Raw genomic sequence first — 15,838 nt, forward strand, 5'->3', positions numbered from 1 at the left:
AAGAAATTGGTTGCAATCACTGAAAAGCTATCAAACCCAAAGTTGCGAAAGATAATCTCCACCTTTTATCTGCAATTAGGTTTCCCCCTCCAAATTGAATAACCCGCTCCATCTATTACTTTATACACAATTAACATCTCACCAGTGGTATCACGGCGGTTTAGTGTAGTCTATTTTGCTTTTGTTCCCGCAAATCCCTTATTACTTGTAATTAAGATGACAGCTTGAGATTCATTGTACCTGTAGTGTTCACTGGCTTGTATTTTTTTCTCCATTACCATGGCAACTCAATATGACCTATTTTAGTGATCTATGATATTGGTGTACTATGCATTTACACCTCCCCTGCCTTGATAACACCTGTGCTTAATGCTTAAAATTGTGTGCACTGTGCAATGCTTGTACACACTTAATTATCTTCGATTATTTAGCTACTATTTCATTTATGCTTCCGTTTTCTTTCATCTTAAAGTGAGTTAGCTCTTGGATATTCAACAGACAGTTGGAATTAAACAAATTATTAATGAATGGAATTGTAATATGCAATATAAAAGGTTATGCCCTCTGCGGGGAGTCTAATTAAACAACTTGGACATGCCAGCACCTCATATTCAGCCCTCTCAACCAGTGGGGGATAAAACCGCGTGTTCCAGAGGCAGTTTGACGGCATCTCATTAAACAGGAAGTGCAGTTGGTTTCAAGCGGTCCTTGATGCCTCGCTGCCCTGACACTGGGTACCTATCTTTAGACAGCACTTACTGGCTTCAAACGCCGCCTGCGTTGCGGCAGGTTAACAGAGCGCCGGCCCACCTGGGACCTGCTGACCACCTGCCTCTGAACAGAATGTGCATGAATGTCCTCAACTTTGTTTGAGGGCAGCGAAATTTAATTAAAGTAGAGTGGAACTAGCTATTAAATGACCTCTAGAAAGTTTCTACTTAAAAAAAAAAAAACAGCTATGCAATGCATTAAATGTCTTTCCCCTGACATAATCTGCATAAAAAACGGCTTTTTTTTAATGACATGGCGATCAAAGCTTTGCTCAAAGTACTGTCGAGATTATATTTCTGATATCTTTTTTTTCCTCCCTCTGCGTATGCTGTTCTTCTACAGGATGAGTACCAGTTCTGCTATCACGCCGCTCTGGAGTACTTGGGAAGCTTTGATCACTATGCAACGTAAAAGCCATTTCTTTCCCCCATGAGTCCTGTCACCCCCTCAACAGTCTCCTGAGCCATAGAAAACTTGAATTGCGAAACGGTGGTGTCACAACAATAACACCACTCTTCATTCAGACGACCAAGATACCGGACTTTTAGACACCACTATAACCAGAATAATTTCAATCGGGCCAAGGTAGCTCAGACTCCGCAGTCAAGAAAAGATGAGCGTCATCAGGAGCGGAACCCAGAAGCATTGGCTCAAGCTGTGGGGGCGATCCAAGTGTCCGACTTCTTACCTTACCTCAAGTGTTTCCATACAGATATTGTAAACATTCACTGAAATGTCACACAACAGATGAAGTACAAGGCAAATATCAATGAGATGGCTGTAGCCAAGATGGAGTGACTTTCTCTTGTGTTTTTTGATATTCCCGGATGTAAAGGAAGTTCCCAGTAATCGCCCCCAACACCTGCCACCCCCCGCCCTCCCATTATATTTTGCGAGTAATCTTCAGAGAAATGAGCTAGTTGTGGTTGCGAAACGGGTGTGTCGCTCTCTCCAACGCTGGTCAACCGAAAGCAAGATGACAGCCTATCGGGTCAGCAAAGAAACAGACACGCTAACGATGAGCAATGTTTGTTTGAAGAAAAGTGACAGTACAGCTCACATCACATGATCAGACGGGAAGTTGCCAGGACGAAAGCAAGATCACATAGCTTCAGATGGGTTCTCTCACCAATGGGAAGCTCTTCTGAGAGTCATGAGAGAGCTGTGGGAAGCTGTGCCTGTAAAAAAAAAAAAAAAAGCAGTGGCTTGGTCGTCTGTGACCCATATTTTGTTTTATTTCTATTTTTTTTTACCAGCTTTGGGGTTGCAATACATCTGGTGAGAAGCTTTGCAACCAATGGATAAACCAGACAAAGATGGGCCACAAAGCCTTTCTTTGTGTACAGTGACAAATGTTCATCATCAATATTTCAATGTCCTTTTTTTTGGGTTGAGTTTTCTTTTTAATCCAAATATGCTGCTTATCTCATGTACGTGTGACTCTTAAAGAAGGTTTCATTTAAAAAGACACACACAAAAATTGGGCCTATTTCAATTACATAACCAGGTGTTTGAAACATTTCCTTTAAGATCCACTGTACACTCATTTGTTGGATTAAAAAGCTATTTTCTTTGAACCCTTATACTCTGTTGGTGACAAAAGCAGAGCTTGTCAGCCCTGGAGGCAAATCTTCGGTACAAGCAACTTGCACATCCTTAACAAAGTCCCCGCCAAAAAAAAACTGCAGGTTGGATTTGACGCACTAATTTAAATGTGACTCCTGAAAATCAGGTCAGTGGGCTTTTTTTGTTTTTAAGGTATCAATGCTTTGGAATGCGCTTCTTTGGATTCTGTGAAAGGTTTCTGAAAGATGCGCACAAAACAACCAGAGCGATGGACAGAACTGTGTGTAATCTTTTTGTATTTCCAAAAAAGCCTTATTGTTATTGTAACATTATAAAAACATCAGTGTTGTATTACTATGATTTATTTTGCATTACATAGCTAACTTTTTTCTTTTCTTTTTTAACAGAGATGTTGTATTGCATTTTCTAAAAAAAAAAAAATAGCAAAAGACAAGTGCTTATTTGTTCATATTATGTTAAAAGACATTCTATTTTTTCACTGTAGAAATCTTCAGTATAACATGTCTGTGTGTACGTGTGCATATATGTACATATATACTGCACACTCACACATTCATATATATTTAAATGCAGACTATAAAAATATATCCATCTTAGAATGAATCACTCATGTTTTTTGTCTTGCCCTACCAGCCCAGTGCTTGAAAATATGATGGCTTCTTGTTTTTATTTTCCATTTCTGCATTTATTTTTTAAACCTCAGAACATTGTGTCTTGCGATGGCAACAAACCTTTATTTGCCCCGTTTGGATCCTTATCCCGGTGCCGATGAGGATATGCATTGCAGATTAATTTTAAATAGAATTGTGCATTACCTATTTTGTAGACATTAGTATTTGCTATTATTTTTTTCTTTCAGCAGAGGAGAAACCTGTCCACATATTAACTAACAAATCAAGAATTATAGTATTTTTGTTATCTGAATCAGCCAAATTTGACGTTTTTACTTGGTATGATCATGTACAAGCTAAGACCCATGGTTTTTATATATGTAATTTGTACATTCTTTTTTTTTTTTTTTTTACTTATTACTTTCCAACATAATGTGGTAATTATTTTTTGTTACATATACACAACAATCTACATGTAAATAAACAAATATATAGATTATATGTATTTGTATATCATTTGACCCTCAAAAGCTTAAACGATGCATTGGAACAGTGCAAGGAATTGCTTATCGCCAACTTGATCTTGGTTTCATTTTCCTCTCCGGGAAACAACTTTCTCCAATCCTGCTCCCTGGCCTTAAACAGGTACCATTTGTTTCTTTTTCTGCATTTTATTTGACCTTTCCAGTCGAAAACTGGAAGCACCTGATCACACACACCTCAATTAGGGCATAAAAGAAGGCAAATGTGCTTGTCATCTCACAACATTTTCCCAATGAATCTCAGTTTACGTTCAGTTGCCATGACAAATAAATCCACATCTAGTTTGATTGCAATGTGACAAGTATTTTTAGACATTCTACGTGCAGCATTGTTGATTTTATTTTAATGGGATGCAGAAAGAAATCAGGAGCGGAGTGAAACAAATGAGGGCAAAACCGAGACAACCAAAAACCTGCTGCAAAGTCACATTCCCAGCGCAACGTTAGAACAGCTGGAACTTTGACATGTTTCATCAAGAACAAAAATCCTTTTTGTGGAACTGATCGGAGCGCCCATGTCGAAACTGTAACTGTGGAGGTCTTTGGAAGCTTGTGCAATAGAACTTTTCTGACTCTGCCACAATCATTGGAGAATATGTGGGGTGGGACGAACAGAAAATAAAGACACTAACAAAAGAATCAAGCATCATCCACTACATACTGACAGAATGATCAAGAACTTCAATCTAGTTTTCATTTGTATGAGGGCCAAATGCTGTCACTTTCAAACTGTTACATCTAACTGAAACATGATTGGTTTTAAGCCACTGTGTATGTAGATATGTTGACTTTGTATTAAAGAAATGTTGTCTGAAAAACAGTTTGCCTGGGGTTTTATATTATGATGTGACAATTGGGTTTAACCAGACTTGCCTACACCATCTGGAAAGAGATGACAAACTTTGGAAACGGGACAGATAAATGAAATAATAATCATCACCATCACTAAGGATTAAACTGCACACCTCTTCAAATGTATTGGAACAGTTAGGTTCATTCATTACTTTTTGCTCTAGACTGAAATCATTTGATATCAAAAAAGATGAACATGAGAAAAAGAATTTCCTGGTTTCTGTTGCTAAGTGTACCGCATTATATTGAGTAGTCAATAATTAGTGCTAAATGTGTTCACTTGGTTTGAGATTTTGGTTTTGTCTGTGCAGACCACATTAATATTAGTTTGCGTTGTAGCCATCTTGAATAGTGTAGTGCTGTCTACGAATGAAAAACAAACAATTGTGAAGCTAAGGGACATCTTTTGGAATATCTGGGATAAGAACACTGGTGTACTAAGTACCATACGTGAAACTGGAAACTCAAAGAAAGAAAGCAGATGTCATGAGCTATTGTTTGCAGAAGACTTCATGAACAAAATTACAGGCTCTACACCAGAATTGGAAGGCTAGGATGGAATTAGAAGGAAAGTGCAGAGACAAAAATAAAAAAAAAATCTGGGACAAAGTTTTATTCACTGAACTCTTTAAATCATCTTTTGATGTCATACACACATTTTCAGTCTACAGCAAAAAAATAAATAAGAGAGAGAGAAATTGGCTTCACTGTTGAAATACTTCACCAGGTGAATGTACATATACTTAACGTAGCCTACTGCTAGTTTAACCTAAGGCCCATGTATCCACATTCAAGAGACTGTTTGAAAATATATCGGCCTTTACAATAGGCTACTGTTTAAAAATAACACTTATGTTCATGAGTGTATTCTCAGAAAGAACTTTGTTGCATATTTTTTGAACACGAATGCATTGTCTAAATCTGTCACCTGGGAAAGGTTCCAGCTCATCCTTGACACTAATGAGAACAAGCGATATACAAAATGAATTGTTGGACAAAATAATATGCAAGTCCCAAAGCCCTAAATACAGTACAGTGGAAATTATGGAAAATCATAGTATTATCACAGCAACAGAGTTTGCTTTTCGGTTCACTTTGTTGAGCAAACCTCAAAAACATTTTAATTATGGTGCCATGAATGGCAAGTACACTTGTTTAAACAAAATACTGTATAACCCCAAACCTCTTGACTTCTTTGTGGTTTACCTGGACAGAAGTCTCTTTCCACATTTTTTAAAATGTTTATTTTACCTTTGCTTCAATTATCCAAGTTGGATACATTGGATTCAGAGCCATCATTCCAACATGTCTGCTCCAGCAGGTATTTGTTGTATGTTGAACAGGTCATGTAATATCTCTACATATACTAAACAATGTTTCCCTAATTAAAGGGAAGTTAATCCAAATATACTGTATATTTTCCCAGAATATGTTCTATGCAGGCCCACTAGTTGAAACACGGCATTCTCATTAATATTGCGTTTGTGGAATAAAAGTTAAACAGCAAAATGCACCCCTTTTTAGCCATCTCCGCGGGCGGCCATTTTGTCACTTCTGTCAACTGAAGATAACATTGAAGTTGCTCAGGGCTCAGATAACGACCAATCATGGCTCAGCTTCAGAAAACAGGTGAGCTATGATTGGTCGTTACCTCAAGCTTTGAGCAACTGTGATGTCATCGTCAGTCGACAGAAGTGACAATATGGCTACCCCCTGAGCTAGCTAAAAATGGGTGGATTTCTCATATTCCACAAACGTAATATTAATCTGAATGCTGTGTTTAGACTAGTGGTCCTGCATAGAACATATTTTGGAAAAAAAAATATGTTTGGGTTGAATTCCCCTTTCAATGACTCCATTTCTCATTAATTCATCATATTCAGTCAGCTATTGGCAACCTGCTGGCCATTTTTTAGCAGCCAGCTTCATACAGTATCCTAAAAATAACACTAGAAACGATTTACAACGCAATATTTTTTTTTTTTTTTAAGTAGGGGGCTGCCACACCCGACAACTACAATGAATACAACTAATAATAATAAATTGGTTTATAGTGAGCGTTTCTAGATATGCAAAGATACAATAAACTATTCACTATTTGCATATTCTATTTAAACTAACTTAAATAGTAACAAGATTTCTCTTCACAACTGGTGAATAAAGATAATCCACTTTCAGGAGCAAAAATGGTTTGCTTTACATTCTATTATTCGTGCCAAGGTCCAATTTGTGAAATATCATATTATTAATCCTTGAGTAGACGCTGCTTTAAACATTGTGGAAATGTGATTCGGTTGCTGCTTTGTGCAGAGGTGGATTTTAGTAGTGTAATACAGGGCAGGGGGCCACGCCAAAAGCAAGAAAAGTGTTCAACTATTCATTTCATCACTGAAAGCTTTGATTTAGTAGTTTTTCAAAATAGTGATACAGTACTATATGTAGCTACAACACTTGATGGTTTGTTTCTATCGCGCTTAACAAATCAGAGTTGAAGAATGTCGAAGTGGCCCTTGCATCCTTCCGATTTCTCTGTCTGCAGCCCAGAGGAAAACGTTTGGACGCCCCTGATTTAAGAAATGCTGAATTTAAATGTTGAATAAATCTTAGGTGTTCCGTGCTATTCGCGGGGGATAGGTACCGAACATTCCGCATATAGCTCACATCCTCAAGTAATCATACCTGGCAACTTGTACGTTTTCCCTGTATTTGATACGTTTTTTGATCATTTCAAATTGTGTACACCGTATAACAATTTTTGTACGGGAAAAAGAAATTAAAAACTCGTTTTTTGTTAGACCAATCTCGTCTTGCCCATTTCGGTTCTAATCCGGAGCGTCCGTTAGCGATTTCGACTGCAAACTTCGGCCGTCTTTCAAGAGCAATGGTTTCATCCTTACACGGTATAGTTTGCCAGTAAAGTTGTGGAATATCTAATAGCTCTTTTGCAAACTTCTTACCTGTTGCAATGTTGTTTTGGAAACTAGTGTCTTCCTCTGTGGGGCGCTCTAATGACTTCTATTTTTTTTTTTTTTTTTTTTGCAGCTTTGTCAACAGACATGATGGCAATAGAGATTTCTGTGGGCAAATAGTCTCGGATGACTTTAGCAACCTAATTTATCTAACTTGTATTGTAGCCTCTCAAACTTTCCTCCTCTTACCTTGTCGGTTTTGATATTTGGCTTCTTGATCATGTCCTCCCTTGCGTGGAGTGCGTTAAATACACAAATATTCAATGAAATATCTCTACTGTGATGCCTCAAGGGCAAGCAGCGCTGACTTGGTGCATCAGTCATAATTACACCGCAGCTTCCATTGGAAAAATCTGCTGCAGGAGCATGCAGGACAACCGATGAAGCAAACAGATGGCGCAATTTTTATGTTATTAGATTGCCTGATTAGCTGCCTCCTATATTTACCGACCAGCCTCTTGACAAACATGCCGGCGTCTCCTTAAGCCCTTCTTCAAGCTGGATAAATGCCATGCACAACGGCTGATAAGGGTGTACCTTCACCTCCTCATATTTGCTCTCTCATCCATCCTCCAGAGAGCGCGGCTCTTCTTCTATCTGTTTACTTGAAAGTTGCACTGTCACAAAAGGAAAAGAAATTGATGGCAAATCCCTTTTGCTTTTTTGTGTGTGAAAACGGTAGACTTCTGCAATCCGCAGCAACATTTCTCTGCATCATAGGAGAGATGCTATTCAAGGAAGGCTAATAGACACAGAGTGCCACCCTATCTCAAGGCTGATGATCCTAATTGTCTACTCACTGTGCTGCGTTTCACTCCATTCTTTTTTTAATCGTGGCGAGCCAGCAGGCCGAGCGTTAGGGTTGACGAGGGAGTGAATTAGGGCGACGATTATGCAGTGATTCAGACAGTAGCTCATTAGGACCCAGCTAAGCAAGCAATCAACGAATCGATGTGACAGTGGACCCAAAAGCCACAGAAATGTGTAATAAATTGCAAGGCGATAAATTGGATTATCCACAGCCCCGTGGCCAAGTTCTTTTTGTCGCGAATGACAAATCAATCCAATCAAGTCACGTTTAAAAAAAGAAAAAAAAAAGAGTCAAAAGAAGCAGGAAAAAGGTCGGCCGTGGAGGTTATCTGTCACGCGGGGGCCTTGTTAAGGTTGCGTTTTTTTTTTTTTTCCCACAGCTCGTTTCCGTATGGTATTCAAGCCTCTGAAATATTCATGACGCACCATTAGGCCTTTATGAGCACATTTTATAATAAGACATGTACGACATTTCAACTCCAGACAGAACAGTAAAAGTGTCACACGGGCATCATGCCTCATGCCTACTGATTCACTAAGAAGCCATCTCAAGCTGGAATGAGAAGCTGAGGAGTACTGATGCACAAACTAATGTCGACACCAGTAGGTGATCATATTGCATGTGTTGGCATGGAGAAAACTAGTATGCATTCACTCCTTACCTGCCACTTAGCATGAGTGCAGCACGAGCCACTACAGAAGGAGTCATTAAAACATATTCCTCATTAAAATGTGAAAAAAAGACACTTCTACTTAAAATGTGTCCAGTTTCTAATGCAGGCAAAATACTCTCCACATGCAAGACTGGAGACTTCATGTTGGTGCTCAGGAAAGAATTTGCTGCCATCTACAGGAATTATGGGGTCATGAATGTCATCACATTTATAACTAATGATGGGCAATTTCCATTCAATTTAACACAGATGATGTATTGAACTGTATCTTCTCCAGAGGCGCTTGTTAATGTTAATTACACTGTTCCGAGGCATGCTTAGTAACACTTCAACTTGCACGCCGACAGACTCACCAATGCACATCAGTCATTATGCACACTAAAACTATGTTTGAATGCAGTTTTGTAATTATTGGGGAAAGAAGGAACTTTAAGCATGGAAGTGTCTTTAATGGTTAGATTCTCTGAATGGCCTGGGGATGGTCTGTGCGAAACATCTGCCAGCAGTAAACGCTGGTCGTTCTAAAAGTGTACAGCGCCGAGGCTTCTGTGTTTATGTCCTCATGCTGTTATTTCCTATCATCTGTCTTATGTTCCCCGAGTCCTTGCAGCCTCTCTGTGTCCAACGAGGGTGCTGTCGCTGACAGATTGCTGTCATTAAAATAAAAAAAGGGAAGGAGGCTTCTTTGCTCCTTTTCCCTCTTGTGGGCCGCCAAATAGACCTTTGGCTTTTTGTCCGCTGGCTGCATTATTTCAGTACAGTACATCAGATTCTTGGCTTTGCCACATAAATCTTACTCGAGGTTTTGTCTCGAAGTTTGTCCATAGTAAAAGGAACACTATCTAACAATAGCCAATGCAAGAGCTGTAACCAACATAGTAAGGCTGAGACGATACACTTTTGTCCCAATCCGATACGGATCCCGATACTTGGGTTGCGATCAGATACGTATTGCAATACTTAAATATTATAAAAATACAAATTTAAAAATAATGAGGCATGTGTTTCCAAAGTTTTAACTTAAGTGCCACTTGACATTTATTCAAGTGGCACGATTGAAAAGCATAAGCAGTTCCAGTAACTGTTCCTGATACACAGGAGTGGGGTAAATAAAACTCCATTCACAAAGCTCAACTTTAAGGACTTCAAACATTCCAAAAGTATGTCATAGAATGTGCAAAACATAACATAAGGTATCAAAAGTATCGATACATCATCAACGTATCGATACTTGGTATCGGCATAAAAAGTATCACGATACATCGCGATACGATATTTTTTACCAGCCCTAATATACAGTATAATTCTTCAGAAATTATAATGATAAATCTTCCGCTCGGATGGATTAACTGCAGATGAAATATTTTGCTAATAGAAGTATTACAAGTGACAACTAATCATCGTAAAAAAAAAAATTCTTCTTATCGTTATTGGCTTGTTCTTTTTGTGCCCGCATATAAAAACAAGGAACCGTTCATTTTAAAACTCAGAGACCAGATACAGCTTCTTTGAAACTGTCCTGCCCTGCAGTCTCCTGAACAAAACGGTTAAAAGTTGCACTCAAACAGATTAGTCTTTAAATTTAGGCTTATGTCTTGAGCAAACTGTTCTTCTTACAGCTCATTAGCACTTTGGTCTCAAATGTCAGCTAAAATACTTTGCAAATTGAGGGATAATAGCTTCGTAATGGGAAAGCACAAGAATGATGGCGGGGAATAAAACCTGACAGAGCTGTCTGCGCCATAACACTCTCAAGTGAATAATTCAATAATAATTAAGGACACACGAAACCGCCAGCAACAGAACCATTACAGCTTCCCTGTAAACATGTCCATTTGGACACAATTAAATCACATACCGGCAGAGTTAGTGTTTGTAGTGCAAGTTTTAGATGCTGAGAAATTGAATTTAGGCTGGGGAAAAAAACAAGGTTGTGAGTGTCATGGTGAGCCGAGGAAAGAAACTCTGGCATCAACCATCAACATTAGCTGAATTTGTATAATGCATACATCGCCGAGCAATTAGATCCAAACAGGAATAAATGTGAGTCGTATAAAATAAAAGCTCAGTATCCACTAAAAGTCGTCCTCTAATGAAAAGTGCTCTCTGCTTGTGCCTTTTATAAAATAAAGATGGCAAAATCATTTGATGAGAGCAATGTTACATCCTTTGTCTGACCCTGGCTGTATGGTCATTAAAATGAGGCGGATAAATGAGAACGGTCCATCTTTATCATTCCTTCATTTCATCAGAACAGTAATTGAGCTGAGTTCACATGAAGCAGAATTTGCGACCCGTTTGAAAAGCTCCACCATGAGATGTACATATGGAAAACATCAGAAGTGTTGTTGCGCAGCAGCATGAGGAGGTGGTTAGAACGTCTGCCCAGCAGCTGAGACTTTCTGGGTTTGATATTATTGCATGTTCTCCCAGTTCTTGCATGAGTTCCTTCAAAAACTCAAAATTGTCATTAAGGTGAATGCAATTGGCTGTCACCCAAAATCAGCTGGGAGAGGCTCCGGTTTACCCGTGACCCTAAAATGAGTTATTGACAATAAAGACAACAATAAATACTGTAGTTACTATAAGTATAAGTATAAGAAAGCGGTGCAGATTTACATGTGCAATATTTTAGTCATTATGCCAGCCGCAGATAAAGCCACATCACGTGACCCCGAGTCGCTACTATAAAACAAAACAACAATCGTTTCTAACTATATGATGAAGTAGTCCTCAAGTGCAAATGATAAAATATTCATGTTGGTGTGCAATTGTAAGAGAAGTGCATTTTTTCTCTACATTTATGGTTTACCAGTTTCAAATTTCTAAACCTCAGATCACTGATGGTGTAGCGGTTTATTTGTCTGACCTCAAAGCAGGCAGCATGGATTCAATTTATGCTCAGTGATGGGGTGAATATAAGCATGAACGGTTCTGTTTCAATGTCCTGTGATTGACTGGTGAGCAGTTTAGGGTCTTGTCTGCCTTTTGCTTGAAGTCAGCTGGGATAGGCTGCTGCTCACCAGTGACCCTGAAAAGGCAAACTAGGGATGGGCAACTTTAATGCTGGGGGGTGCCACAATTTTTCATCAGTGCTACTCGCATAAACACACACTTTCTAATGAGATTTATGACAAAAAGCCTTTTTTAGATATGGAGAAAATACACACATATATTCAAAACACATGCTCTTAATATATTCCGTTTTTCTTAATGTATTTATCAATGCATGTATAAAAGATTCACTATCCTAACCCAACAACAAAGGGTTGGAAGCAAACAACAAAATAACCACATACTGTATTTTTTTTTTCCAGTGCAAAGGCATCTCTTGCATAAAATTTGCATTCAAAGAGCACAAAACCGATGAACAGAAAACCAACCTTAAGTGCGATAAGTAAATATGTGCATTTTTTCACAAAAGTCAACTCAGTCAAAATGTTAATATTGTTGAGGTACTATATTTGTTCTGTAGATCATTCCAGATCCACAAAATATATATATAATGGAGTTGGCCTGCTCATGTTGTAGTATAGGGCAGTAAAATATAATAAGAATGAAAGCGCAACCAAGACATGTCTGTCATCTAGTGCTGATTGGTATTACAATTTAAAACTACAGTTTTAAATTTGCAGTTCAGCACCAGAAAATTTGTGGATTTGTGGATTTGTTTCATTTTTTTAAAGAACTTGGAGATTTGGGGGGAAAAAAAATCAAATTTCTCCCCCACCCCCCCCCAAAAAAAAAATCTTTCTTTTTTTGGAGGGGGGGGAATCATGGGGGCACTTAGAGTGTTGTTGCGGCCCACCAGTTGCCCATCCCTGAGCTAAACAGTATAAAAAAGGGATGGATTTATAAAACAAAAATTCAAATTGAATATACACTTGTGTAAAGTCTCATCAACAATTAGGACTAGAATTCACTTGCACTAAATGAAGCACTTTTCACTAGGAATAAGTGACTTGTGAATATTTGCACCAATACAAGTGTGTGTGTTTGTGTGCAAGAGCTGAAAGAAAGCCTTGTTACTAGGTCTCCAAGAACACAATTGGAAAGACTCATTTTATATGGTGCATTTTTTATATGGTGCATTTTGCTTCTCGTTTCAAATGGAAGAAGAAATGTGTCTGCACTGCATCCATGGAGACTTTTGTCAAGGTATGACCGTCTGGCTGAGTTCACCCTAAGTTTACTTTGGTTGTTTTTCATTTTCTCAGCTTTGGGTGCTCTCTGTTTATTTCCGCACAATTTTTACAGCTCATTAGAGTATAAACAAAACAGCATGCTTGAGGCTGCTGTTTGTTGATGGATACATGGGAGCTAAATCAAAGTGATGCTAGATGAAACTGACATTGTATTTCATTTTCACTCCGTTTTGATTATGTCATTGCATATGGAGTTAGTTTTATGTTGCAGCTGTTAACCTTGCCTCACACTTATTGATAAACATCCAATGCCTGCACATGAGGAAATGCATCTGATTTACAGTTGGAAATAGAACGGAAGTATCTTTTAAGATTTTGAGGTGGGTGGGGTGGCGGGGCGGGGGCGTGTCTTTGAAGTAAATGAAAGACAACAGAAGATTGAGAAGGGAGTAATAGTTTATTATATGTATACTGTAGCATCAAAAAGGCACAATTTTGAGGTAATTGGTAGCTACCCTTTCACATCAACCATAACATTTAACCAAATTATGATCTGCACTTAAGAGGCAAGAACAAGTATTAAGTTAAAGTAAGCTTAAATGTTTCATTTATATTGTATCAACGTTTAGTCAACCAATGGAAAATTGAAAAACGCCGCAACCTTTCAAAATATCAATGTGTATGTATCGTTATTGTGCATGTAATTCATAGTCAGTCAACACACAGTGAATAATTTCAGAACTTTATGTATCAATGTGAAACATAAAAATCAAAGTCTATTTGTTGATAACCTGAAAGATTTGGGTGCATCCTCTTCTAGTAAAAGTTTCTATGTTTGGTTTGATTCCTTGTCATGTCTGTAGAATTTGCTTCACTGAGAAGTGTTCCTGCCCATATCATTATTATTATTATTATTATTATTATTATTATCACAATACTTAAAAGTAGCAATGTTGGTGGGTTTGCAATACTTCACAAAAAAGCGACAACATTATCTGCTGCAGATGTATGTAAAAGCTTTAGACTAAGTGAAGTGAGAGTAGGAGGAGATAATGCGTGCTTTGTGCTGCAGTTAAAAGCCGGCCTGATTGCATGTAATGCAGTGGAAATCACTCAATCCTTTTAAGGTGTTCACTGGACAAGAGTCAGACAAAATATATGTCCGGATGTGGTCGCCAGATGCAAACAATGGCTGTGATTGGCGCCCAGGACAATTTGAGACAAGGCCAACACATCAATGGTAGAACAGAGTGACTTGTGCTAGTTAAAATTGAATGTTAATGAGGGCAGCTTCTAGCTATAAAAAATAGAAGAATGATTCCAATTATGTAGACAATGAGAAGATAATAAAGTTGAAGTGATAAGTTGAGCTGGGGATTGATTGTGAGTTTAAATTACAAAAGCGGCGTAGACAATGTCAGGGTGGTTTCATAGTTCTACCACTGAAATTTAATAGATAGAATTGATGAAAACATTTGAATCTTCATTTAATTGAGCATGTTTAATTCAATCTTAATTAGACTGTCTAAATATCCCATCAGTGCTGAAGCGTAGGGAATAGAGGAGGAAAAGAATTATGTATAATGGCATAATTTAATTTTGTGATTTAAGTAATGTCAGATTAGCTGTTTTTCAACTATATCCGTGTCGGTGTTTTCAAGTAATTATTTACTGATTGTGCTGTTGGAATGGTCATTAGAACTTTTTATTTTGAGTAACACTTAAATTAGAGTTAACAAACACTTTGTTTTTTGTTTACAGCAATGATTTAAAGCTCAGAAACATAAATCCATACAATCATTACTGTAACCATGCTGATGTCATTTTTGCTTTGTCAGGATTTGGGTGCAACTGCATCAGCACCACACATTGGCATTATGATAAAGTGATGGATGCCTGCTAATTGTAAAAGAACTGACTACATTTAAAGCGGAAGTCGACCCAAACATATTTTTTTCAAGGATATGTTCCAAGCAGGCCCTAAATCCGACCCGGGAATTTAAGATGGCGAGGCCCCCCCAAAAAAACCAAATAAAACACTGCTTCTTTGCTGATCACGGTTAGGACGAGCGAGGCATTTAACACCAGTCAGGATATTTACAGAGACTGAAGTGGGAATGAGTGGACGTGCACATTTATTTGGATGAGGAATGGCCACAGTTTTTCGACCGACAACACGCTGTGAAACATAACAGCCGAAACGGTACGTTCCAATGCGGCCACACTCGGCTGTGCAGTCAGTCTCCTTGCTGGAACTTTTTGTTTGCTGAACATTGAGGCTTATTCGATGAGGTCTTACCACACTCTCACGCCGCTTCACTCACGCCGAAGCTGGCGGCTGCAAGCACTGTCGGACAACGCACGCAACTGCTTGGGAGGCAACCCCGCGACATGAAGACACAGGCTCATGATCACCTCCACACGCTGCGTGGACAGTAAGGAGCTAATTTAGTTGTGCTAAGGCCTTTTGTTTTAATGGCCTGAAGCTAGTTGTTGCTATTAGCTGGAATGTTATCTTACTGTTAGCTGGGGAGGGGAGGGAAGGAGGGGCGGGGGATGAAGATTCATGCTTGCCTGATTGCTTGCCCACTGCCAGTCGCCGTCTGCCTCCCGAGAGTTGACTCGAGTTTAGCGTCGCTAAATGTCCAAAATATAAACCAGTCGGGGTTCGTGTGCGCATTCATGCTCTTGTCCGCTTCAGCCTGTGTAAGTGGAGAAGCGATGTGCATTTGCATTTTGGTGGCGATCGGTCGCCGTTTTAGACAACACAACTGACAAAGCGAGCAATATTACCACGCTAGCCTCCTTCCTGTGACATAGACAGCTGAGACTGAAAACATAACATAAGCCACGCCCCAAAAGGGGCGGGGCAATTTG

At 38.8% G+C, this 15,838-nt stretch overlaps 1 protein-coding gene across 1 annotated transcript in view; it reads left to right on the forward strand.

The window, feature by feature from the left end:
- ptprsa (protein tyrosine phosphatase receptor type Sa) overlaps positions 1–4,331 on the forward strand; it is a 174,802-nt gene extending 170,471 nt beyond the window's left edge. The window contains exon 36 of the mRNA XM_086048481.1: positions 1,114–4,331. Within this exon, the coding sequence (XP_085904607.1) occupies positions 1,114–1,182 (69 nt within the window). The 3' untranslated portion in view covers positions 1,183–4,331. The remainder of the gene's footprint in view (positions 1–1,113) is intronic.
- The last annotated feature ends 11,507 nt before the right edge of the window (positions 4,332–15,838 follow it).

Source organism: Filicampus tigris, chromosome 12, assembly GCF_054856515.1.
Source record: "Filicampus tigris isolate MCC_2025a chromosome 12, RoL_Ftig_1.0, whole genome shotgun sequence".
Classification (NCBI taxonomy): Eukaryota; Metazoa; Chordata; class Actinopteri; order Syngnathiformes; family Syngnathidae; genus Filicampus; species Filicampus tigris.